At 36.1% G+C, this 27,591-nt stretch overlaps 1 protein-coding gene across 2 annotated transcripts in view; it reads right to left on the minus strand.

The window, feature by feature from the left end:
* KCNK2 (potassium two pore domain channel subfamily K member 2) overlaps positions 1-27,591 on the minus strand; it is a 158,257-nt gene that overhangs the window by 101,468 nt on the left and 29,198 nt on the right. For both annotated transcript variants that reach the window (XM_047753860.1, XM_047753859.1), the window contains exon 3: positions 12,560-12,677. In XM_047753860.1, the coding sequence (XP_047609816.1) occupies positions 12,560-12,677 (118 nt within the window). The remainder of the gene's footprint in view (positions 1-12,559; positions 12,678-27,591) is intronic.

Below are 27,591 nucleotides of genomic sequence, written 5' to 3' on the forward strand. Positions count from 1 at the left end.
TGATTATTAGAGAAATGCAAATCAAAACTACCATGAGATATCACCTCGTACCAGTAAAAATGGCTATCATTAATAAGTCCACAAATAACAAGTGCTGGATGGGGTGTGGAGAAAAGGGAACCCTCCTGCACTGTTGGTGGGAATATAAGCTAGTACAACCACTATGGAGAACAGTATGGAGGTACCTTAGAAAACTATACATGGAACTACCATATGACCCAGCCATCCCACTCTTGGGCATATATCCAGACAAAACTTTCCTTGAAAAAGACACATGCACCCGCATGTTCACTGCAGCTCTATTCACAATAGCCAAGACATGGAAAAAACCCAACTGTCCATCAACCGACCATTGGATTAGCAAGATGTGGTATATATACTCAATGGAATACTACTCAGCCATAAAAAGAACAAAATAATGCCCTTTGCAGCAACATTGATGGAACTAGAGACTCTCATACTGAGTGAAATAAGTCAGAAAGAGAAAGACAAGTATCATACGATATCACTTTTATCTGGAATCTAATATATGGCACAAATGAACCTTTCCACAGAAAAGAAAATCATGGACATGGAGAACAGACTTGTGGTTGCCAAGAGGGAGGGGGAGGGAGGGGGTGGATTGGGAGTCTGAGGTTAATAGATGCAACTGTTGCCTTTGGAATGGATAAGCAATGAGATCCTGCTGTATAGCACTGGGAACTATGTCTGGTCACTTATGATGCAGCATGATAATGTGAGAAAAAAGAATGTATACATGTATGTGTGACTGCATCACCTTTCTGTACAGTAGAAAACTGACAGAACACTGTAAATTACCTATAATGGAAAAAAATTAAAATCATCAATAGAAAAATAAAATGTGATGCACAGACACATAAAAAGTAGTCAGTCTTTTAATTTACTTTCCTAAATGGTTTGACTGTTTTGTATCATCATGATTTTCACCTGAAGTGATCATTACTAAAACACTGTTGGCAGTCCATATCTGTGGGCTCTGTATCTGCAGATTCAACCAACCACAGAACGAAAATATTCAAAAAAAATTCAGAAAGTTACAAAAAGCAAAACCTGAATTTTCCACATGCTGCCAACTACTTACATAGCATTAAACCTGTATTTACAACTATTTATATAGCTTTTACATTGGGTTATGTGTTATAATTAATGTAGAGATGACTTATAGTACATGTGGGGATGTATGTAGGTTATATACAAACACTATGCCATTTTATATAGGAAATGTGGGTATCCGTGGATTTGGCTATCCGTGTGGGTCCTGGAATCCACCTCTTCTTGGACACCAAGGGATGACTATACTCTAAACGCTAACGGAATCTCTATATAAATCTCCAGGAGAGCAAAATCCCTGCCAAGAAGCAAAAGCTAGAATTTTACATAGTGATTTTTATTTTCATTTTGAGATAGCTTCACTGATGATACCACTGTATAGGGAGATAATTCTGGAACACAATCTCCTTCAACAGCACAGTATTAGATGTGAAAAATGAAAATCCTATGGCAGTGATGAAATTAAGGAGACATAATTTGAAAAAGCAAATTAAAATATAAAATATATCTTACTACATTGTTGAATAACAGTTTGAATATCAAATAACATTCAAGAAGGTATCTAATTAATATATTTATTTATGGTAGTTATGAGGGCTGTCACAAAATATCCTGGTTTCTCTGAGCACACGGTAGATACATTTCTCCACCTATACTCTTGTAGTTGGTCTGGCCAATGTTACATGAGTAAAAACAATATATGCAAATATATGAAGCTTGACTGGCCAATGTTCAATTTCCTGAGCTCTCCTTACGCTAAGGTGATCTCTGAAGGACATGAAGGGGGGAGTGTCACCAAAGTCTCTGAGCAAGAACAATGGGCAGAGTCCTTCGATTGACCTACACTGGACATACAATGTGAACAAGGAATAAACTTTTATATTGTAAAGCCACCAAGATGTGAGGATTATTTACAATAGAAAACAACTTAGTATTCCCTAACAAATATAGAGGCATGGATTTTTTAAAAATCACACAGAAAAAGATTTATAGGCTTCTTGATGATGGCCAGTCTGACTGGTGTGAGGGGATACCTCACTGTGGTTTTGATTTGCATTTCTCTAATAATTAGTGATGCTGAACATCTTTTCATGTGCTTTTTGGCCATTGTCTTCTTTGAAGAAATGTCTTTTCAGATCTTCTCACCAGTTTTTAATTGGGTTTCTTTTTTTTTTTTTTTTTTTGATGTCAGGCTGTACAAGATGTTTGTATATTTTGGAGATAAATCGCTTTCTTTGCAAAGATTTTTCTTTCCATTCTGTGGATTGTCTTTTCATTTTGTTAATGGTTTCCTTTGCTGTGCAAACAACAAATGCTAGAGAGGGTGTGGAGAAAAGGCAACTCTCCTACACTGTTGGTGGGAATGTAAGCTGGTGCAACCACTATGGAGAACAGTATGGAGTTCCTTAAAAAGCTAAATATAGAACTACCATATGGATCCAGCAATTCCACTCCTGAGCATCTATCTGGAGAAAACCATAATTTGAAAAGATATGTGCATCCTCAATGTTCACTGCAACATTATTTACAATAGCCAAGACATGAAAGAAACCAAAATGTCTATCAACAGAGGATTGGATAAAGAAGATGTGGTACATATACTTAATGGAATACTACTCAGCCATAAAAAAGCATGAAATAATGCCATTTGCTACAACATGGATGGACCTAGAAATTATCATACTAAGTGAAGTCAGACAGACAAAGACAAACATTATATGAGATCACTAATATGCGGAATCTAATAAAAATGATACAATAGAACTTACAAAAGAAACAGACTCAAAGATTTTGAAACCAGGCTTATGTTTACCAAAGGGAAAACTTGGCAGGGAGGGATGAATTAGGGGGTTGGGACTGATGTGTATACACTACTATATATAGAATAGGCAGGTAATGGGGACCTACTATATAGCACAGAGAAATTTACTCTGTACTGTGTGGTAACCTATATGGGAAAATAATCTGAAAAGGAATGGATATATGTATAAGTATAATCAATTTCCTTTGCTGTATGCCTGAAATTAACACAACATTGCTAAATCAACTATATTCCAATAAAATTTTAAAAAGAAAAAGATTTACACAAATATCAATTTTTATTATACTCAGCTAACAGTATACCTTATTTCATTATATATTTTTCTGATGATTACATTTTAGATTATCTATATATCATTAAAAGCAACTCATTTCATTAGAGCAAAATAAAAATTAATTAGATGAAGAAACTAGTCAAATCAAACATTTAGCATTGTGAGAATAAGTGGTTTGAGGAATTTTAATAAATTATGCGAAGGCAAATATAACAATTAAAATGTACGGATTAAAGCTTTACAAAACAATGTATTTTCTTTCTTTGCTAACGTTAGTAATATAAATAAATATGCAAAAGACAATATTGGCTTATTTTAATAATAAAATAATAAAAATTACTCTAATAAGAAAATTAGCTTACTCCAAATTAGTACATTGTCATTCAGTGTACAAAATGTTTTTATAAATAACTTTAACACTCACAATGCTCACTGTGAGAAACATTAGCCCCATTTAACAATTAAGAAAATTAAGGATAACAGAAGAACTGTGATTTGCTCAAAAATACAACCCTAGCTAGTAGCAAACCCAAAAAACCTAAACTTAAATTTTTGAAGTGAAATCGGACGCTCATTCTCCTACATCACTGCTTTTAAAAAACAGGGAGAAATATTTTTGTTCTAAGCTGTACAATATAAGTAAAACTCGGTTAAGTGTCTGCGTGAATATGCACGACACATTACTTACATGTAGTATAATACTTCTTAGGAGGTCATGTCTACATCTGGTTTTTTTTATGCATCAAATGAAATTAAAACAGAGTTTCCATTGAGTCATCTACAGATAACACGGACATTACCTATTAGAACCTGCACTCTGAAAAGACGTTACTTAGGCTGGTTAAGATTTATCCCATACCTTTTCATTTTCCTTCTCTTGCTGCTTACCTTTGGGAATTTCTTCCTTTGCTCTCATCTTCAATAAGGGAAACTTAAGCTTAGACAAGAGAGGTATAACACACTAACCAAATTTACCCACATGTTTACTGTTTTTGCTTTAAAAATAAAGTTAGAAGGGGAAGGAGTTTAAGATTAGTAATTAATGGACATTTTTGATGGCCTACAACTTTCAAAAGTTCCTATTATCTAATGAACAATACGCAAGTGTTTTTCCATGTGAATGTGGAGACCTTTAAGTAGTTAAAAATTTCATAACTAAAATCTTCTGTGTAGTGAAACTACTATTTTATTTCATGACCCATACATCATTACAAAATGAATTGAATAATTAATTTCTGTATCATCTCTTTTAAAAACAAGTTCATATTATCCATATTTTCCCCAGAGTTACATTAGATCCAAGAAGGGGCTGCATGGAGTTCCTTTCCATTTAAAATTAGTCATTATCTGCATTGTACCTTAGGTATACATAAATCACAATACTTCACATGAACCTCATTTGGCACAGGTAATGCTTTTGTAAATATCATGCAATATTTGTAGTACCACATAGACACATAACAAGGCCTATTTTTCAAGTGTAAGATTGCATGAGTCTAGGTTTTTTTTTTTTAAAGGATTGGAAAGACAACAAATATGCAACATAATTACTAGTTGAAAGTAGACAGGCCCAGACAAATGTATTAAATTCCTTCCCTATCAAATACAATGCTTAAGACAATTATAAAAAATATTTTTTGATCATCATCCACTCTAGTTTTAATCACATGCAGAGCAACGCTTGTTTATCTAGCATGTGTGGTCAATCAGATCCTCTGTGAAAACTACAATCTATGACAAACATGCTGTCTTTCAGTGGTTGGGAGAGGGGAAGACAAGATTAAAAATGGATTCTATATTCATTCAGGGCACGAACTTCGTGACAATTCTTAGCTTCCAATTTTTCATGTAATTTCATGATCGCACCACTTGACAGTGATTGCTTTCTAGAAGATTAAAAATGTGTTATGGCAAATTTTCCAAAAATATGCAGAAATACATAAAAGCATATTTTGTACAGAATACAAGCAATTCCTGTCTTGAATACACCCAAGATATGGATGACTTCTAGGCTGATGCTACAGCTAGCCCTTCTCTCATGGGCATTTCCAGTTTCTTTTACATCTATGCTTTCTTGCTCTGTGTTCTCCTACTACAAACAAAAAATAAATAAATAAAAAGCAAACAAAAGAAAACTCTGCCTCACTCCTGGGATGACTACATCTGCAATTCTCACAAATCCCCTTCCAACTAGCATAAGATTCTGAGTACTAGATGCTCCGAATTCAACCTCTTTGTGGCTGATTAACATACACATGCAACGAGAAGAAAAGATGACTGATCTATTTTATTATTGGTTTGGAGTCCACAATACTATTTATGCAATAATTCAGCTTTACTACCTAGCTAATCTAATTGGGCACTTTGCCAACTTAACTATTGTTCAGAGGGCATAGTCTCTGAGAAGTAAATGCATTTGGAAAAAAAAATTATATTGGGGAAATGACAATTTAAAAAAAATAATAATAATAAATAAAATAAAATTAGAAAATAAACCTAAGTGAAGATTTTGAATGGAAAGAATATACAGCAATATCCTGAGACAAGTTTTATTTTTATTCATTTTAGTGGATGGGAAGAGAAAGAGAACATCAAGAACTCAAAGCTTCTTAATTTCAACTTCCATATTTCAACTGCACAGCACCAAATTACAGATTTGAGGAAGATAACTATACACTTTAACAAGCTGTCCTAAAGTAAAATGCAACAAGATTGTAGAGTCAGAGCTGTTAAGTCACGCTGCAGGATTATTTGCCTGTTAAGTTGCCTGAAAAAAGCTCAGTTTTCCTTTTAAAATGGGGTTCCAAAATCCACTTTGTAGTTCTCATAGAACAGCCAAGAAACTAGTGAAATGCCACAGAATCATGAGTGTACAAAAATAATAAGATAGCACCCAACCCCAAAGCTGCAATGACGACATCCCCTGGGAAAATGCAGACTGTCAAATTCTACACCCCTGCTTCAAGTCTATTCATTTCCAAGTTCAGAAAGTGGTTTCATGAGATTCCAAGATTGAACAGAAGATACTCTTACAACTTTTCCCTCACCTTTCAAGTTATATTTTCTACCATGTCCAACAGAACGACCCTCCACCCCATGCTAAAGATACGCATAAAGCTTTCAAGTTTTCAATATACTCTGAGCACTTCCAAGACTGACCTCTTTTTATCTGGAACTCTTTTTCAAAACTGCTCCAATTCTTTCATATTTTTCATTTTTTTCTAATCAACTAAGCATTATGCTAAACAGGTGACGTAAAGTCTGGAAAAAAATCTGGGACCACTGTCATAACAGTTTCAGCAATTCAATAATTCAGTCTAGGTCAAAGCAAACTCAAAGTCCTGGTGGCTGGTTCAAAATAACGAAAAACTGAACACAGAAACTATATACCTGAATCCAATCTCTATAATTCAAGGGATAGAAAACAAGAGTCCTTTGTAAATACAAGAAATGTTACTCCAAGGAAATGTTTTCTACAAGACTTAACATGATGCTTGGGAGTTTAAAGCTGCTGAAGACCATAGTGGTATCTTGTTATTTGCATTCTGACACTCAGAGGTCATGATGATTCAGCGATAAGCTTGGGCAAATCCTGGCCCTGGCATTCTAACTTACTTTCCACTGAGGAAAATTTTATTACCCAAAGCCATTTTTATTAATACCTTCGGGTAATAAAATCATCCTACATCTTATTCCAATCTTTAAAACATCTTATTCTAATCTTTAAATTGACATCAAAATAGAATAGGATTTTCCATTACATCATTTTTGCCAACAGACTTTCCTAGAGTTTAAGCGATTTCTTACTAGCTTTAAAATAACTTAAAATTTGGAGTTCCCTTGTGGTGCAGCAGGTTAAGGATCTGGTGTGTCACTGTAGACACACCAGTGTGACCCATCTGGCTTGGGTCACTGCTCTGGCGTGGGTTTGATCCCGGGCCTGGGAACTTCCATGTGCTGAGGGGATGGCCAAAAAAATAACTTAAAACACTAAGCCTCCTACAGCACCATTCTCAGAGAAATACATCTCTAGCCACAATCTCCCTTTAAAATCACGTATCTGTCCACTTCATCCTCCTCACTGTCACCTCCTTATTTCAACATTTCTCCACGGATTAATGCTAAAACCTTCTCACTGGCCTTCCTGCTTCCACCTATGCTCTCTGAATGGCAGCCTGAGTCCCATCAGACCTCCTTTCGGCTTAAATCTTCCAGTGGCTTCCCACTGACTTGAGAATACTGTCACAACCTACCAAGTCCTACATGCTCTGGCTCCTATTCATCTTGTTAATAACCTCGCCTCTACTTTTGCCATGCTGTGCCCTCTGCCTGAACCCATCTTTGCCCTCTTCTTTACCGGGCTGATTTCTTGTCATCCTTCAGCATTCAGCTTAAATGTCACCTGCTCCGAGAGCTCTTGAATCAGTCTGCTTGAGAACACCTGTCACTCCCTGCTCTGGCTCCACTCTCCACTCTGTCAGGCACACGGACTTTCTTGTGGGACATTTATTGCTATCGATGACGGTCTTGTTTTATGTGCACTGCCTGACTGCTGGTGCCCTTAACCCAACGTGAACTCCAGGAGGGAGGCCTGTCCACCTTGTCTTTCTAGTCTGTCCGGATTAAAGAATAAACCAACAAATGAAAATTGAGAGGGAAAAACTACTAGTATGAAGATTCCTAATATAACACCATGCCTAGGAAGCTCCTCTCTGGCTCAGTGGGCTACGAACCTGGCATTGTCACTGCTATGGGGCAGGTTTGATCCCTGGCCAAGGTACCTTGACGTTTGTGGGCATGCCAAAATATATATACAGCACCCTGTCTAAAATCTTGGCCATCTGAAAACCTTCTCTTAACAGAAATAATTACCAGCCTGATGTCTAAATATTCATTCACTTCATTTCACGATTCACCATTTTGATACCTCTCTCTCCATTGTATTAGTTACAAAGGCCTGTTGATTCTCACCTCTAACTATTTCAGTAGTGTGTCCTACTCTCACCTTTCAACACCAACTCAAATCCTCCGAATCAATACTCTCCCTTCTGGAGGTCATCACGGAATGACCGCCTAACTGTTCACACAGCTGTGGCCTCTTCCTGATGGATGCGTCTTCTAATGTCACTTTTAACCTCTCACTTCACTTTCCAGGAAAACCTATGTTCTGTCTTAGTATGGTAGGTCCAAAATTCTCAAAAATCAAATTGTATTCAACTGTACTCGTCCCATCTGAATTGGTCAACAGTATTTCCCACTACCCTTTAAATAATTCCTCTGATCTACTCAAATACTGACTTTCCTATCCTCAAAATAAATCAGGATCATTCCCTCTTTGTATTTTTGTTTACCCATGTCACAAACTGGGAGGTTTTCTACCCTCCATCAATCTAAAACAAAACATTTTCTTCAAAGCATAAATCAAATCCAACTTCTCTAATTAAGCCTTTCCTCCCAGTTCTAGCCCACATGTTCTTTCCATTTTTTCTCAATTCTTATAGCACCGAAATCATTGTTTCATATATTTGATTATGCTAGACTTAGTTCTGTTATTATTCCATTATTTCATAATTGCAAGTTTTATCTCAAATTAGATTGCAAACAAGGACTGCGTTCTTCTTACCTTTACCCTCTCGGCAGCAGCAAAGTAGAACTGATCCAACAGGAGCTACTTTGTGGACGTAATGATTTACATGGTCCTAAGAACTAATCTTTTCAACTTCTAGCAACAATTCTAGATGCCCTGTAATTCCCAAACAGACCACACTCTCTCTTACCCCTCATCTTTCCCATGTGGGCTCCTGGAATGCTTCCTCTCCATCTTTATTCACCTGGGAAATCCCTAATTTTTTTTCCAGTCTCATCTATGACAACATTTCCTAAGGAAAGAGAAGTATTCCTTGCCCCCTTTTTACCCCCTCACCTACCCCAATATCTATGCACAATGTCACCCCCTACATTCCAATAACCCATAGCTCCTGGCACATTATGTAGTAAATGACTATTCGCCCTTTGGGCTCCCTGACTAGTCTGTGTGCCACTTAGGCTCCAGTAATTTATCTTTTATCTTTACAGTAGCAGAGTGATCATGTTCTAATACTTTTTGAATAAGTAAATGAACAGATCAAAAAAGCTAGTAATGAAAGCTACTGAAAGAACTAAGAACTTAGTGTAATTAAGTATCAATTTAGCATTATGTAATTTCCAACAAGCTGCAGTTCATGTCATTTAGAATCCCCATTTATTAATTCCAAAAGTAACTATTAAGCACGCACTATATGTCAGGCATCAGGGTACAGAAAAGACACAAACACATAAAAATCCCTAACCTCACAGAACTTGCATCTTACTAGGAAAGATAAGCAATGGAGTATAGTTTTTGCTCTGAGTTGGAAACTAAGAATATTTCTGAGCAGAAGGTTTCTTTATCCATGGATGCTGGCATTGAAAGGATGCTGGCTTGAACCAAAATGGCTGTAGTTTGAACGGTGAGCAGTAGTTAAATCCTAGATCTACTTGAAAGGCCGAGCCAACAGGATTGACTGAGGAACTGGAAGTAAGGGATGAGAGACGAATAGTCAAGAATCGATTTTGATCTGTGCAAATATGAAATGGAATTTGTGAAGGGTCTGGGAGGGTATGATTTTGGAAATAGAGTATAGATATATGAAGAGATTCTCTAAAATTCAGCCTTAAACTTGAATATTCTGTTTTGGATAACTGCATTTCTCTTTAGCATATCTCTAAGGAACAGTAAATGACCCCTTGGCTTCTTAGATAAACTATTAACACTGGGACAACTTCAGGCAATGCAGCTCCATGAAGGGTTGCCTGTATCAGGCACCCTATTAAAGTCGCTGCAATTTATGCACCCAGACTGTCTCAAGTTTGAATTTTTAAAAGAACTAATGCAGTGCAGCTTAGTGCTAGAGGTTACAATTTTTTTTCTTTTTACAGCCACACCTGTGGCATATGGAAGTTCTCAGGCAAGGGGTCGAATTGGAGCTGCAGCTGCCAGCCTATGCCAAAGCCATAGCAACATGGGATCTAAGCTGCATCTGTGACCTACACCCCAGCTTGAGGCAATGCTGGATCCTTAACCCACTGAGCAAGGCCAGGGATTAAACCCATATCCTCACAGACACTGTACTGGGTTCTTAACCCTCTGAGCCCTAATGGGAACTCCTGGAGGTTACAGTTTCTAAGATTTCTAAAAACCACTCCAAAGATAACACAATTATTATCATTAGCTATATGAATAATTATACTTTTAATTTTATTAAATAATGATTTGGATGTCAAATGGACACTTATGGAGGAGGCCAAAATTTTTACCTTTCCCTAGACAGTGATCTAGTCCAAGGGCAGAGGAGATGGCCTCGACCTAGGAGTAGGGACCATGGACTAAAGGTAAGTGACCTAGAATGACTTAATCCACTTAAGACTAAAGCCTTAGATAGAACAGTAGGAGACTTGGGCTGTCAGGCAGCTACCTAAATAATCAGCTACTGTGCTTAATAGCTATAATTTGGGGTAAGGCTGGTAATAATGGTTTATTTTTTTCATGACTTGAAGTATATGTCTGCAAAACTTACTGAATTTGGGATTCAAAAAAATGAGACTGTTTATAAACATAGGCTGCAACAGTAAATCTGTATAATGACTAAGTCTCTTGCAGAATAATTTAGTGGTGGTCATGATGAGTTATAACGTGGACTTTTGAGTTTTCATTGGGCAGAAGCAAACCATTCTCATTCGGTCTGTGAGCTTTTTTTTTCCTTCCAGACTCTAAGTAGTTTACACAATAAACAGTTATTTCCATGGTAGAAATGTCCAAGATGTCTAAGCTCCAAAGTTAACCTGTTATTATGGTTAGAAATCAAGGTTGCCATTCTTCCAGATTTTCACAGCCACACAACTTTTGACCTAGCTGATGGAAATGTAAGAGTAAACATGGTTCTCGGACCTCTTAACAAAGGCAAAAATCAACATGCTACGGTATTTATTTCATTGGCAAGTCATCCAGTATACAGAGGCATTACAGTGGATTCCTATAATGGCAGGACATTACAAATTTTTCTAAAAGGAAAATTTTAAGCAAGAGTTCATCCGTAAGTTGCCAATACTTCTCTTTTTTAGGACTTGAAAATCTTATGTACATCATAATGTATCAATAACATCAAAGAAAATTCATTTGAGTAATAAAATATATATATATGTAATATATATATATATAAAATAACATCAAAGAATAAAACTAAAACTTTTAGAATTTTAAGGCACACCCCCAAATCAGAGATGAGTCCCATGAGAGGAAATCTCATCACGAGCAAAGGAAGGGAAGAATTCCCTTTGCCTATATATTCCCTTTTAAATTCCTTCATAATGGGGATGAGTTCATTTCTTTCTTGAACATTATGCTTTAAACCCACCTCCTTCCATGAAACAGGACAGCTGTAACCCTTCCTAGTTCCCACGTGGAAGCATGGCGCCTCGTGTGGGATCTGCATTTATATCCTCTGGATGTTTCCTGGGCATTGAATGACTAACAGGAGAGAAGTGATCTGCTTCTACCCATTCTGCTGCCTGGAAGGTGCTGAGTGTACACAGCCAATCCCGAAAAAGAGGCCATGTTCCACGTGACCCTTTTTAACATTCTGACAAATGACACAGTTAAAAGGAGAACAGGCAAGGGCTTAAATTTTCATTCCTTTTGTAATCCTCATATTTCAGGGTCAATTTTTTATACCTTGGGTTATTGGAAAAATATAATGCATTTTTAAAAACCCCTGAAGTAATCATAATAAACAGGCATATAAAAACAGGAACAGAATGTATATATAGGCAGGACTGGGTCACCGTGCTGCACAGCAAAAAAAATGACTTAACATTGTAAATCGACTATACCCCCAAAAAAAAAATTTATAAAAGAACAGGAACAATCTGTGGATACATAGAGTTGAACTGAAAAATTGAAAAAGGTAATGTCCAATAAGAACTTCATGAAAAGAATGTCAAAATTGCACTCCAATTGATTCTTTCTGCGCTAAAGAATCAAAAATGCAGGAAATTTTTAACCTACTTTCCCCCCTCCACAAATCATCATTTCAAGCCATTTCTTGATGTTCTTATCCATCAGTCAAATAATCCAACTGAACTGTCCCTGCGTTTCATATGTATTTTAAATTTAACTCAGTATTCTGAAACAACTAATACATTTCCATCATTCCTTTGTTCAAAGCTTTAAACTCTCTTTTCAAAATCAATTTACTAAGATCTAGTTTTCTACCTTAAGTAGACCATTTTGACCAAATGTAAAAAAAATTTCAAACAAATGAATTTTAGCTCATAAGCTGTAGCAAAATTAAAAAACAAAGTAAGTTGTCTCCTACCTATGGTTGTAATAACAGTGCCAGCAAAGAAGAAGGAACTTCCCAAATCCCAGTGACTGATTTGATTGGAGGTGTTTCCTAAAGGTATAATCCCTGCATTTATTGCTGCCACTATTTGCTGCAAGTTTAAAAAGAAATTTATCAGTACACATGAATCACACGGAGGCATCAAACAGCATATATTCCAACCCAGATGACCAATTAGACAGAGAGCATCAATTCTAAGGTTTGCTTTTCCATTTAAAGTTTTCCATAAAGATTAAAACTTTACACTAAAGAATTCAATACATTAAATTATAAGAAAATTATATTTTATATCAAGAGAATAGATTTGCATAATGCTTATCATAGTGTTATATGTATTCATATCATCATCCAGTACCACATTTAGTGAACTTTTTTTCTTCTCATTTTTTCATTATTGTGGGAAGAACACTGAACATGAGGATCAACCCTCCTGACAAATTTTTAAGTGTGTAATTGAGTACTGTTAACTATAGGTGCCAAGTTGTATAGCAGATCTCTGGAACTTATTCACCTTGCATAATTGAAACTATACTTTTGAACAGCAACTCCCCACTCCCCCCAACTTCCGGGCCCTGACCCCTGGCAACTGCCACTCTACTTTCTGTTTCTATGAGTTTGACTAGTTTTGGATACCTTGTATGAATGGAATCATACAATATTTGTCCTTCTATAACTGGCTTATTTCACTTAGTGTAATGTCCTCTGGTTCATCCATATTGTTGCACATGGCAGGATTTCCTTCTTTTTAAGGTTGAATATTCCATTTTATGTGTATACCACATTTTATCTATTCATTCATCTGTGGATGAAAATTTAGGTTGTTTCCATATCTTGACTACTTAGTGACGTATTTGAGTTACCAACTAAGTATAGCAATAATGTTTAGGAAGCACCATAAAGTTAAAATATCAGACTGCAAACTACAATTTAAGCAATATACAATACTGTTACTGAAAAATCAAGTTCCAAAGTGCTAGTCATTTTGCATGGTAACAGTAGAGATTAACAGCATAACAGTAGAGATTACAACATCAGTAAGGTCCAACAAAGCTGGGTAAAAGAGGAAAGAAGAGGCAATAGCGCTTCACTATCAAGTTGAAGTCAGTCCACTTATATCTAGAGACTCAGAATCTCTACAGATTGTTATAAATTCTGCTACAATGAGTATCACCAGAAATCTGTGGTTGGAAGTCAGCAATAGGAACACTAAAATCTAGATGCTGCCCTGAGTAGCACCAGGAGACAGAAAGATGCTATTATAATCCCTTCTCAAACATCAGATGTTGGGGAGGGGAGAGGGTGTTCCAGAAGCACAAACACAGATGAGAATAAGAGGAGAAAATGGGTAGTAAAAGAGAGACACAGATGGTTGCAGAAGATATTTCCGTTGGAGGTATAGTTTTTAAATCTTTCCTACTTGATCTCCAGATTTTAAAATTGGAAGGAACTTCATCTGATGGGCAAGGAAATTAAAGGCCAAGAGAGGTAAAGTGACTTGTTTAAAGTTACATTGTTTATTGGCAAATGGACAAAAATTATACTGTGAAAACGGGGGTGCCACCCAGGGAAGTGACTGTCAGATGGAAAAGAGCATGTAGAGTCCAGAGCTGACCTGCAATCTGAAATCTCAGTTGTTTGACCTGTCTTAACCTATAAATTAAAACCACAAGAATTAACTGAACTGTAATACCTTTATTTACTTTAAATATGATATATGCTCATTGTTTAAAAATTTAGGAAAATATAGAAAGTCATAAAAAGGATAATAAAAATGATTCTTAATTCCAGAATCCAATCACTGTTGATGTATTAAGATACCTACTCCTGGCATTTTGCTATATATTTTACACAGTTGGATTTATGAACTACATGAAATGTATTCTCTATTTTTACCTACTACTATTCAATATACAGTTTTTCCTTGTCATTCCCATATTTACTTATTCATTGCCCAATATGTAGACATATATGCTGTTTTAAAATTTGTCTTATTATAAAAAGTGCTGCTATGAACATATTTGTGTATAAATATTTTTTCATTTCTGCGTACTTCTGTAGAACAGATTGCTGGAAATAAATATGCCACATTGAAGATTATGAATATTTTAAAGAAGTTCACATATAGTAGCAAGCAGCTATCTGTGAAGGTTGTTACAATTTATACCTGCCCCCCAACAATTTATAAATGCTTAGCGATACTATTACCTCTAATATTAATACGTTATCTTTACTGAACTGCTAAGAATTGCTCACATTTACATATCCTTTATTGTGGGCGAAGTTAAACAGCGATGTTTCCTTTATCACATATTAAATGCACACAAATATACACAGGCATACATATATGCACAGCACACAATGAAGCTAGTTCTGAAAACTGATTCTCTTTATTTGATTCTCTACTATAAATATAATATCAGATAAAGGCAGGTTTCCCTGATTATCCTTCTTTGAAAAATGTTTTTTGCAGTTACTAACATATTTTCTCATAAACTTTAGAATCTTTTAGTTAAATTTTATAGGAATTTTCATTTCCATGGGTTTAACATATTTCTGCTGTTTGGATAAATGCAAAATCTATAAATTAAGGAAAATGAACACTATTACAATCATGAAACTTTCCATAAAAGATCATGGTATGAATTTCCATCTGTTGAATATTTTAATGTTTTAATATCCTGAAATAGAGCATTTGGGGGTACATAGACCTGTAAGGTTATTTTTAGATATTTTGCTTTTTTCTATTTTAAATTATAACTGGTTATTGCTTTTGTATACACAAATACTGCCAATTCTCTGCACAAGCATATCTTAAATTTTTTATATCAAAACCACTTAACAGTCTCAAAAATCACTGAAGACATCAAGGAGCACTGGAATATGTGAGCTATAACTATTGATTTTTTTTTGTTTGAATTTCTACTTTCAAAATGTTTCGATTAATTCATGTAAACATAACAAGGCCAATTACAATAACACGAATTTACATACTTTAATGAAAAATAATTATGTTTTCAAAGACAAAAATTTCATGAGAAGAGAGGCTTTGTTCTATAATTTTGTAAATCTCTTAAATGTCTGGCTAAATATAAAACAGATTATGTGTTTCTGTACCCAATCTGGAAAACAGTATGGAGATTCCTCAAAAAATTAAAAACAGAACTAGCATATAGTCCAGCAATTTCACCTCTTGGCATTTATCCAAAGAACATGAAAACGTTCATTCAAAAAGATATATGTACCCTTATGTTCAATGCAACACTATTTACAGCAGCCAAGATATAGAAGTAATCTAAGGGTCCATCAATAAATGAATGGACACATACATATACAATGGAATATTACTTAGAGGTTAAAAAAATAGAAAGAAATCTTGCTATTTGCGCAACAAGAATGGACCTAGAGAGTATTATGTTAAGTGAAATAAATTGAACGTAAAGAGACAAACACTATGTGATTTCACCTTCTTTATGAAGTTACAAACAAAACAAAAACAAAATATAAACAAATTCATAGATACCTAGAACAAACTGCTGGTTGTCAGAGAAGAAAAGATAGGGGGCTGGGTGAAATAAATAAAGAGAATTAGTGGAGTTCCCGTCGTGGCGCAGTGGTTAACGCCACGGTTAACGCCATGGTTAACGCCATGATTCCCAACTAGGAATCATGAGGTTGCGGGTTCGGTCCCTGCCCTTGCTCAGTGGGTTAACGATCCGGCGTTGCTGTGAGCTGTGGTGTAGGTTGCAGACGCGGCTCGGATCCCGCTTTGCTGTGGCTCTGGCGTAGGCTGGTGGCTACAGCTCCGATTTGACCCCTAGCCTGGGAACCTCCATATGCCGTGGGAGCAGCCCAAGAAATAGCAACAACAACAACAACAAAAAAAAAAAGACAAAAAAAGACAAAAAAAAGAGAATTAGTACAAACGTCCTTATAAAATAAGTCGCAGGGGTGTAATATACAGCAAAAAGAATATAGTCAATAATACTATAATAATTTTGTACAGTAAGATGGTTACTAGATTTATCACAATGATTATTATGTAATGTATTTAAATGTTGAATCATTACATTGTATACCTGAAACTAACAAAATATTGTATGTCAACTGTACTTTAACAAAGAGTGTATTTTTATACTTTAGAGACACTTCAACACATTTATTCAAAAACTATCAATTGTTTATGGTGTTAGGCAATGAGGAAACAAGAGAGAAGTGAAAAGATGGATGATGTGGATAAGAAAAGATAAGGTGTGTCTTTTACATTCCACTCAATTAAGTAAATTATTTTATTCACTAGAAGCAAGCTAATTCCTCCAATAATTGACTCCATATAGATTCCATCAGTGTTTTAGCCCATTCTTTTGCTTGTCAATGACGAGGTACAGTATTACCCAGACATTTGGATAAATTCCACAAATTATTTAAATGCAAAAGAAGCATATGTAGACTCAGAGACACTGATGTCTGGCAACGTGTGGGTTGTAAATAGTTATGACAGAGCTGTGATTATTACAACAGAGGCTTGAGATGGAACCCAGATTTGTCAAATCACTATGAGAATGAGTCTACCATGAGGTCCTTTCTCCGGAATGCTCTTGTAAACTTATTTTATAATTTTTGTATGCAGTCCCTGGGTCAACACCCACAGGAAATTGGATGCCTCTGGCAAGTGCACTGACATAGATCTAAGAGTCTCTGCAATTTCAACATCAATTCAGGCCATCAGATCACTTAATAAATGTCTCCATGAAAACTGTTTCTGTAGGTGCCATATTAGGCAACGAAAGCAACAATCACATCTATAACAAAAACACACTTTTCCACGAATGGCAACTTCTGTGGACAATCCAGTCATGCTGACGATTTATGAATGAGTTCTGAGGTTATGGCAAAGGGAATGCGAGCTACCATGCATTTAATTCTAACATATGATTACTAAGTATTAACTAAGGAAGGACTTCCAAACATAAAACTTACAAGAGAAATAGTATAAAATAATCTTCATTGGATTCACACTCAATTTTGCTCTTCAGTTTATATGCAATCAGAGAATGTGCATTAAAGAAAGGTAGTTGAACACGGTTCTAGTAAAGAACAGGAACTTAAGAGTTCTGAGAGGCTTATACTCATAGAAATGATAAAGTAATTACTCATAAAAGTAATTACAAAAACATTTAGTTTCCATGACAGTGATGGCTTTAGAATCAAAGTTCTCCAAGTTCTAATGTGCATTTGTGCTTTTTTTTTTTTTTACTTTTTTAGGGCCATATCTGTGGCACATGGACATTCCTAGAGGGTCAAATCAGAGCTGCAGATGCCAGCCTATGCCACTATGCCACAACCAGAGCAACACCAGATCCGAGCCAAATCTGCAACCTATACCACAACTCATAGCAATGCCACATCCTTAATCCACTGAACCAGGCCAGGGACTGAACTCACATTGTCATGGACACTAGCTGGGTTCATTACCGCTGAGCCACAACAGAAACTCCTGAATTTGTGCATTCTTGAATTGTAATAAGTTTATGTCTCCATGTTATCTGGCCTATATTCAGCCTTAATACCAAATATTGATAAGATACACTTATTTGTAATTGTAAGAGACTAATATAGCCTTGGAACACAAAGCAATCACTGACAATCATGAAAATGTTCCTGTTGAATGCTAAGAACAACTTTTTCACATGTTATAAAGTACTTGACCAGCTATTTTTCCACCGAAGGAAAAGATGTCAGAAAGCAAGCAATCCCAGAGAAGGCCTGAAGAATATATTGTCTTCAGAGAAGATTATCTTGTGGATTTTAAAATACGTGTTTTGATTTCACTTTTTTCCCTTTGCTCAGATGCTCACATTCACCAGAACAATAGAGACTATTCTGAAAGCCTTCCACAAATTCCTCCTCTGTTAACAGCACAATCAAGATTTCATTAAAATATCCCATCATACCTATAATCCTCTAAGTATAGGATTTGACAATTTTAACCACTGCCTATACTTCACCCCAATCAATTAAATCAGAACCTTTGAAAATGAGACCCAAGTGTCAATTTTTTTAAAGCTCCCCAGTTTCTACCAATGTACAGTTAAGATTGAGAAACATTGCTTAGAATGTAATATTAAAAAAAAAAACTTAAGGATATAAGACTTCTAAACTTCAGGTGTAAGGCAATGGCATCTAATTGGGTTACATCAATGATACACATGTAACTGATTCAGTGACATCTTTAACTGGATATTTAAGATTGATCTCTTTTTATCCTTTGAAAAGGGACATTATTTCCAATAAATGGATACAGTAGCTCAAGTCAATTATAATTATACTGACATCTGTATAATTAAACAGTTCCTCAAAGAGTAACAAGAATTTTCTTGACAAATTTCTGTACGACACAGTTATGTATATTTTTTGGTCACTATTTCCTTACAAGGGAACGGATTTCATCCTGAGTGGAGACTGGTCTTTGGGAAAGAAGTCAAATCACGTATTCACAACACTACATCTGACCATTTCAACCATGTAAACAAGACTATTTTGAAAGATTGAAGAGTACATAATAAGGAAAGCAAAATAATAATGCTTCCATTGACAAATGACTTTGTGAGAAGACATTGTGTAGGTATCACTGCTATTTATTCTAACACCCCCAAAACAATCATCATCCATCAATAATATGCAGCACCGTATGAGTACTGTTGTAAAAGGCTGCAGGATCCTCATGCATCTCATTCTGAACCTCTGGTTATGTGTCAACACCCTGATTACCTAATTCCAGATGATTGAACTGCTTTGAAAAGTCCTGCTAATCAAACCAGAGAGTAAGTATCTCAAGATGGACTTCAAAGTCTGAAAATTCACAGACAGCCCTGGGAGTTCCTAGGCAACCTCAATTAGCATTTTTGAATCAGTGAGGGGTCCCACTGGTTTATCCATTTCCTAACGGCTTTTACAAAAATCTTTATAGCCATATGTATCTGTCTTAAATGTTACTTATAGACATCTTTTGTACAAGAAGCTTCTTTTCTAATGTCAGTGACATGTTGTAGTCTTAATCACCAGGGCCGCTTCTCAAGCCATTATATATATCAAATTAGGCTCAGCCAAGAAGAAACATTATAGGGCATTACTACAAATACACAAAGGCATCTCACTGGAAAAAATACCCAGAAACCAGGAGTTCCCTTCATGGCGCAGCGGAAACAAATCCGACTAGTATCCACAAGGATGTAGGTTAGATCCCTGGCCTCACTCAGTTGGCTGGGGATCCTCCACTGCCGTGAGCTGTGGTGTAGGTCACAGGTGCAACTGGGATCCCACATTGCTGTGACTGTGGTGTGGGCTGGCAGCTATAGCTCCTATTTGACCCCCAGTCTGGGAACTTTCATATGCCATGGGTGCGACCCTAAAAGGCAAAAACAAACAAACAAAAAAATCCCCAGAAACCAAACCCACCTTCTTCTCCTTTGTCTCCTTTCAAGGTATTCTGGAAACTAAAGTAATGCCACTGGTTTCCTTGCATGAGAGGATATTTCTATCAGAGTGCCAACTGTGACTGTTGACAATCCAACAGGAAGGTAAACAGCTTACCAAAAACCATGTGTATTAGCATATTGCTCCACAAAAACATTCTAGTAGCAGTGCTCAGCTAATGATAATACTGGTTGAATCATTTACAATTGCCAGTACCCAAGCACTTTGGGGACTATAAAATGACAATTCCATATTAGCATACAAAAGAATGGTATTTATGTTTTCATTCATAGTGTGTAATAACATGCTAAATTTTATTGAGTGTAATATTTATTACGGTAGCATTAAAGCTAATCCCCATAAGAAGGAAACAATTGATAGCAAATTAGTCTATTATAGTCTTGCTTATAAGTCCTACTATGAAGGATAGACACTTGCTAGTTTAACTAAATCCTATATGGCTGGGAATGCCATTCTGAGAAAAGAGGGACTCACCATTGCATCCTTGTTGGAAATTCAAGTTATGTCCAACTTTTGCACATATCTCATAAATCAAGGAATATTATCTACTATTCAAGATGATGACATTCTATAGAAGTATATTTGTATATTCATCATTTGATACCAAATATTTCATATTACTCTACATTCTAGCCTCCAAGTTGATAAATGAACTATAGACACATTATGTAACTTATTTTTTTAAATCTGTATTTATATGGAGGTGGTACTTTTTTTTCATCTAGGAAAATTAGAAACACCTACATAATTAAAAAAAAAACAACTCAAAATTATATTCCACAATTAAACGAACTCTTCCAAATACTGATGAGGGTTAGATTTTCATAACTAGTATCAATAGTCTTTCTTTTCAAAAGATAAATTTCTGATATCATGTGGAGAAATATACGAGTAGTACATTTGCATATTTTATACAGAACACAGAACACATTCTATATTTAGTCTGGTAAAAAAGGAAGTTTTCAAGGTTTCCCCAGAGTATATCTTTTCAGTGATAAAGATAATATGCAGTAATGTTTTTAATCTATTGTTTTTGTTGCAAACAATCTGAATCAAAACACATTTCCTGTTTTCTTAAAAAGGCTTTCAAAGTCCTTAGAATGTGTTTTCAAATAATGCATGATCTTAGCTTAACCACACTTTAATTAGAAACTTCTTATAAAGAAGCATTCTTCCGTAAAAAAAAAAAAAAAATTAATTCTGATAATGTATTACAGTATTATCCACAGGAAGCAATTTCCACATACCAGATTTTAGAAGGCATCTCTAGAATAACACCTTGCTTACCTTCCCATGTCTTTCCTTCTATTTAGGGTTTATGATATTGCATGTCAAAGCTATTTTTAAAGAGACTAATGAGGTGTACAGCTTTTTTCTTGCTCTTTTGAAAGTGTAAATTTATTTCCTATTAGTAGAAACAAAAGCTTAAAATCCCAAGTAGGAAACAACAGAGAACTGGAGATGGATGTTACTGCCAGAGGCTAAAGCAAGAGGCGTGCTGCTGGGTTTAAAAGCTGTCTTCCCTGTTTTATCCACTCTGGAAGTGTTTTTTTTTTTAATCATAAAAGTAATGTACACATTATTGAACATATGGAAAAATAAGAATTAAAAAAAAATACCCACAGTCCCTAAAACAGTTTTTTGCAACATGCCTATATTTTGGTTTCAATAGTTATAATAATTTGGTTTTAATAGTTATAATAATTAAATCTGCTTTCAACTATTTTCATATAGCATAACCATTTTTCAAGGCATTTTGGAGTCATCACTCTCTCACTATGTGTATGATATGTAAACAGTATGTAAAATAGTTTATATACCATTTCTCTATCAGAAATGAATGTGTCTAACAGAACCAAGTTCAAGTGATCATTTGTAAGGTTATTATTGAAATGATTTATACATCAGACAAGGACCAAACTGGAAACACCGTGCGAAAAGACACTGTGGTGTAGAAAGGATGAAACATGTTCAAAATCCTTGCAACTCTGAAGGGCCAAAAATATACATGTGAAGCAAGGCAACTAAAAGCTGCATTTCCCCAGCTGTGCATCCTTCCATGAGTTATCCTATACTCCATGTTATTACAGGATGTATTAATAGTCTATCAAAATATTAATTTCTATCTGCCCCCCTTCTGTGTCATCTCAGCATTATAAAAAAATGAGAATATGAAGGGAGAAGTAGATAGAGCAAGAAGTCAGAAAAGGGCAGGCAGAAGAGACAAAGACAAAGGCTGTTTAGACAACAAAGAAGAGACAGTTCTAGAAGAAGACAGGAATTTAATACAAAAGCTTTCGTCACTCTATCTAGGAACTTCTTTTGAAAGAAATTATCCTTAAAATAGGACTTGAGTAGGCAGAAACCTGAGTGAGATCAAGGAGACACAGAATCTGGGCAATATTTTGATACCAGTTTTGCCCAAGGTACACCACACTAACCAGCTTATTCAATTTATTCAAGTTCTAAACTGATGACGAAAAAACAACCTAAAATGGAACAAAGGGACTTTTGCTTTGTCAATTACATGCATCCATGGAATTCCCAAATTTGGAGATTGTTGGCTTTTTCAACAGAATGTCAGTGATCTCTACTCATTTGATTTTTCCAGTATGCTGAAGCGTTATTTCCATAACAGATACAAGTTAAAACAAAAAAGTACTTTATACCTATATAAAAGTAATCACAGAGGAAGTAGTTAGGGAAACTATTCAAATTTCCACAGAAAGGCAATCATTTTCTAAAAATATAGATTTTAAAAACAAATGAAAATTTTTTCCTGCCCTTCCTGAATATGCAACTCAAAGATCCAAGGATTGAAAATCTGAGGCTCTGCACACACAGGCACAATCAACAAGGTAACCAGTTAACCCAACCTGTGTTAGAATAAGCCAAACTTCCCACACCCCAAATTAGTAATGAATAAAAGCAATATATCACAGCACTAAAATATTCCAATAATATTCTGATAAGCAGTTCCTCTGTCTCAGGCCCCATAACATTTATTTATTTATTTATTTATTTATCTATCTATCTATCTATCTATCTGTCTATCTATCTATCTATCTATCTTTCAGGGATTGAACCCACGTCCTCATGGATACTAGTCAGGCTTGTTACCTGTGAGCTACGATGGTAACTCCTCAGGCCCAATAAAATTTATGTTATTTCTCACTTCAACTGAATTGACTCATTGCCATTTAATAAGCCTACAAGAAATTTCTGTGCTTTTGGTTTCCAGGTAAAACGTCTTAATATGCTGTAGAGTAAATTTACTAATGACTTGCTAACATTATGCAGAGAAAAGGAAGTCTTGCAAAACTGCTTAATATGTTTATATATCTTGGCTCTTAAATGTCACAAAATCGAGACAGCCAAAATAATATATGAATAACTTCCCCAAATGTAGTGATTCATACTCATCCTGTCTTAGCTTTTTAGCTTTTCTCCAAGTGTTCCCATCTTTCTCAATTGCACACCCATACGCTCACCAGTTATAGCAAATCTGAATTGGTTGAAATCTACTTTGTTGAGAAATAGGAGCCAGATAGAATTTCCTCACTTTTTCACATCAACTGGAATGACTAAGCTACCCTTTGACACCTGTCCAGTAGTTACTGCACAAAAATGCAATTAAACCCTTCCCTCAGGCACTTCTCAGCCCGACTTAGGAGTGTCACACCACAACCATCAGCACTGAAAACAAGCCTGGCATCTGTCCTCAAGTTCTCTACATTAGTCACTCCCATATGTGGTGCTTCATTCACACAAGGACACCAATTCCAAGAGGGTTTGACTGCGACAATCTATGAAAAGGAAAATGTCCCAAATCCACATGATAAGCATTAAACTGGAGGGTATCCTCTGTTCAGAGGCTCAGAATATGAAGGTGCTATCACGAAGGCAGTCATTAGAGGAGGGTGAGTCTGATACCTGGAGAGGTACCAAGTTGGGCCAGGTATCCTTAGTCACTTTCACTTCTCCTGCCCTACCTCCTAAACTCCCTCAAACCAAGTATGTGTCTGTGCTGGTGGAATGAGCAGGATAGACTATGTTTAAACTGGGCATAAAGAGGAATGAAAAGTCACAGTAAAGAAACAGGTAATCTTTTGAGGATCCAGAGGTGGCATGGTGGAGCCAGAGTGCTGGCATAAGGAGATGACGGAACACGCCTGAGCCTCACTCACTTTTTCATTTTTGATTGAACACGCCTGAGCCTCACTCACTTTTTCATTTTTGATTACCTGCTGTGCTTCTATTGTATCTTCTAGACAGCCGCCTCTCCTTAAGTTAACTATGTGGAACCAACAGTGTAAGATCTGAGTGCTTCACCATCTGATAAAAATAACTCTGTGACCACTATCAATGTGGTATTATTTGACAGGAACCAGATATCAATAATTTATCTTCCACAAAGGCTGAAGTGTAGAGAGGCTAAATGGATCACTAGTTCAAAGTAAGTAAAAACCATAATAAAGTAACCTGGAAAATGAGTCCACAAGACTTGGTGTTACAGTTTAGCTATGTTACAGCTCAACTATGTTCCAGCTTTGGTTGCCTACCTTTGGACATAGTTATCACTCATAATATTAATTCCATGTGATAATACTTTGAAAATTCCAAATAGTAAATACATCCATAAATTAATACATATACATATGTATACACATATGTAAAAGAATCTATTCATAAGTCTGAAGCTGGGTGAACCTCTTATGTACCTGTCCACATGTGTCTAATGTACCCCAGGCCTTGTCTGTATCTTTGTGTCACGTATAGCCTATATATCTAGTATAATGCTAGCTTCTCAAAAATTATTTGTGGCATATGTTGTGCTTACTAATTTCTAGGTCCACATTAAATCACTCTCAGGAGCTGATAGACTATAGAGTAATAACCAGTCATGATAAAGACAGTAAGATTTTTGCAGTAGCATTTGACACAGCTAATATCTCCTGCCTAGCAATATATCTTCACTTGGCTCACAGAACACCATGTTCTAATGTTCCTCCAATTTCCCTGACTGCTGCCTCACCTCTGAGCCCATGGTTCTGCTCTCTATCCATCCACCCATCTGGGTGATTTCATTTAAATGTAAGCTTTTAAATATCATCACTATGCTGATAACTCCCAAAGATATTATTCATCCTGGACTGTTCCCTGCTTGAGTATCTCAAGAACAGCACAAACCAATCAAATGCCAAAGTGAACTCCTAAGCTCTTTCCTGAAACTGTTCCACCTGAGTTTCTCCCATCTCAACAGTTAGCAACTTTATTTTCCAGTTCTTCAGGCTGAAAACATATGAATCATTCTCTGACACCTCACATCAAATTCGGTTAGCTTTTTTCTCAAAATATCCCAATTTGACCACATCTCATCACATTTTCTGCTTATGTCCTCATCCAGGCCACCAGTATTTCTTTGCCAGTCTCTTGTAGTTGCTTCCCAACTTCACCCACCTACATTCTACCCCTCACTGGGCAAACACAGTAATCCCTTTGGTGATAAGTCAGATTATGTCTCTGCTCTGCTCAAAGTCCTTTCATGGTCCTGCAACTCACTCTGAGTAAAATCCAAAATCCCTTACACTGATATTCAAGGCTCTATAGGATCTGAGCTTCTGTTACTCCTTTAGCCTTTTTTCATATAAATTCCCCCTTCATTTATCCCTTCTAACCATGTGGTCTTTCTGCCAAGGATATGTCCACTTCTGAACCTTTGCTTTTGCCCTCCTCTCTACCCAGAATGCTTTCTCCCAGTTATTCATATGCCTATGTATAGCTATTTATTACCTTTCAGATCTGTGCTAAAAGATTTGAATTCCCTGATGTGCCAATTTAATTAGCACAGGCAGTGACTCTTTGGCACACAAACTGTATTTTTCTAAACACTTAAAATTCTTTGCAATTACCTTATATGTTTATTAGTTTACTTATTTATTGTTTCCATAATTATAATAACCTTACTTTGATTGTTCATGGCTCTAAAGCCCACAGATTCAAGTGGGGTGATATCAGCAAGATGGTCAAATAGGAATCCCTAGGCCTCCCCCTACCCTCACAGAGATGCTAATTCAACAATGCACAGGCCAATTTGGCGAGAAATACAGAAATCAGTTAAGAAACCAAACATATTGAAGCAGATAGAAAAATTCATAGCACTCATTTCCCTTAGTCCTCCCCCCAGTTCAGTGTGGTGCAACTGGGGAAAAAAAAAAAACTGCCATAGCTTCTCCTTGGAAAGGAAAGAAATTAGAACATGCATCTAATGTTCTGGGTTTGGTGGTACCATCCAAGGGGATGGTTTCTGTCTTGCCTATCTTAAGAGCACTTACAGGACAGAGCATACTCTAGAAAAGGTTTGAAAGTCCTTGAGGGACACTAAGAACCAAATAAGCTGGGTAGCTTGTTTCTACTTCAGAGGACCCATATTATAGGAAACAAAAGCTGTTAACAGCTTAACAATCTCTCCTTCAGGCAGACAGAGAAGAGTGGAGAATGTGTCCAAAATTCTGGCTTTCTGGGGGGCTATCCAAAGGACTGGTTTCTATCTCGTCCACTCAAAGCACTGTTGGGATACAGCACACACTAGAAACATTGGGACCGCTGAGAATAAAAAAGACCTGGGACACCTGCAGTAGCCCTAGAAAACCTGCAGTGCTACAAGAGACCACAAGCTCCTGAAAAAAGGTAAATTCATATAATTGGACATTTATACACACAAGTCTAGAGAAGATGCATCCACAGAAAAGGTTTGAAAGTCCCAAAGAATCTCATGCTAGGCAAACTGGTGAAAGTCTTTCCCTGTACATAATCAGTCTGTCAAGACTTAAAGAAGTGGCTGTTTTTTCAAGTGAATAAATCTCAATATAAAACTATCCCTCCCCAACACACACACACAAAACAACCAAGAAGCATGGCTCAATCAAAGGAACAACATAAATCTCTAGAAACAAACATTAATGAAACAAAGGTACATGAATTACTTCAAGGAATACAAAATAACTATCATAAATATGACCAAAGAGCTCAGGAAAACAATGCACAAACAAAATGCAAATGTTCACAAAAAGACAGAAAATATTAAAAAGAATCAAATGGGAGCTGAAGAATACAATAACTGAACTCAAAAAAGTCACTAGAAGTTTCAATGGCAAGTATGATCAAACAGAAGAAAGAATCAGGGAACTCAAAGACAAGACATTTGAAATTATCCAGTTAGAGGAACAAAAAGAGAAAGAATGAAAAAGAGAAAAGAGAGCTTAAGGGATTTTGGAACAACCATCAAGCAGACCAATACACATCCAAAGACCCAGAAGTAGAGGAAGAAAGAAGTAGAGTTTATTTGAATAATAATGGCCTAAAGTCTCAAATCTGGGGGAGAAAATAAACATACAGATTCAAGAAGCCCAAAGAATCCAAAAGGATGAATCCAAAGAAGTCTCCAATAAGACATACATAACCAAATTGTCAAAAGTCAAAGACGAATTTTAAAAGCAGCAGGAAAAAGG

This window comes from Phacochoerus africanus, chromosome 11 (genome assembly GCF_016906955.1).
Source record: "Phacochoerus africanus isolate WHEZ1 chromosome 11, ROS_Pafr_v1, whole genome shotgun sequence".
In the NCBI taxonomy this organism is placed as follows: domain Eukaryota; kingdom Metazoa; phylum Chordata; class Mammalia; order Artiodactyla; family Suidae; genus Phacochoerus; species Phacochoerus africanus.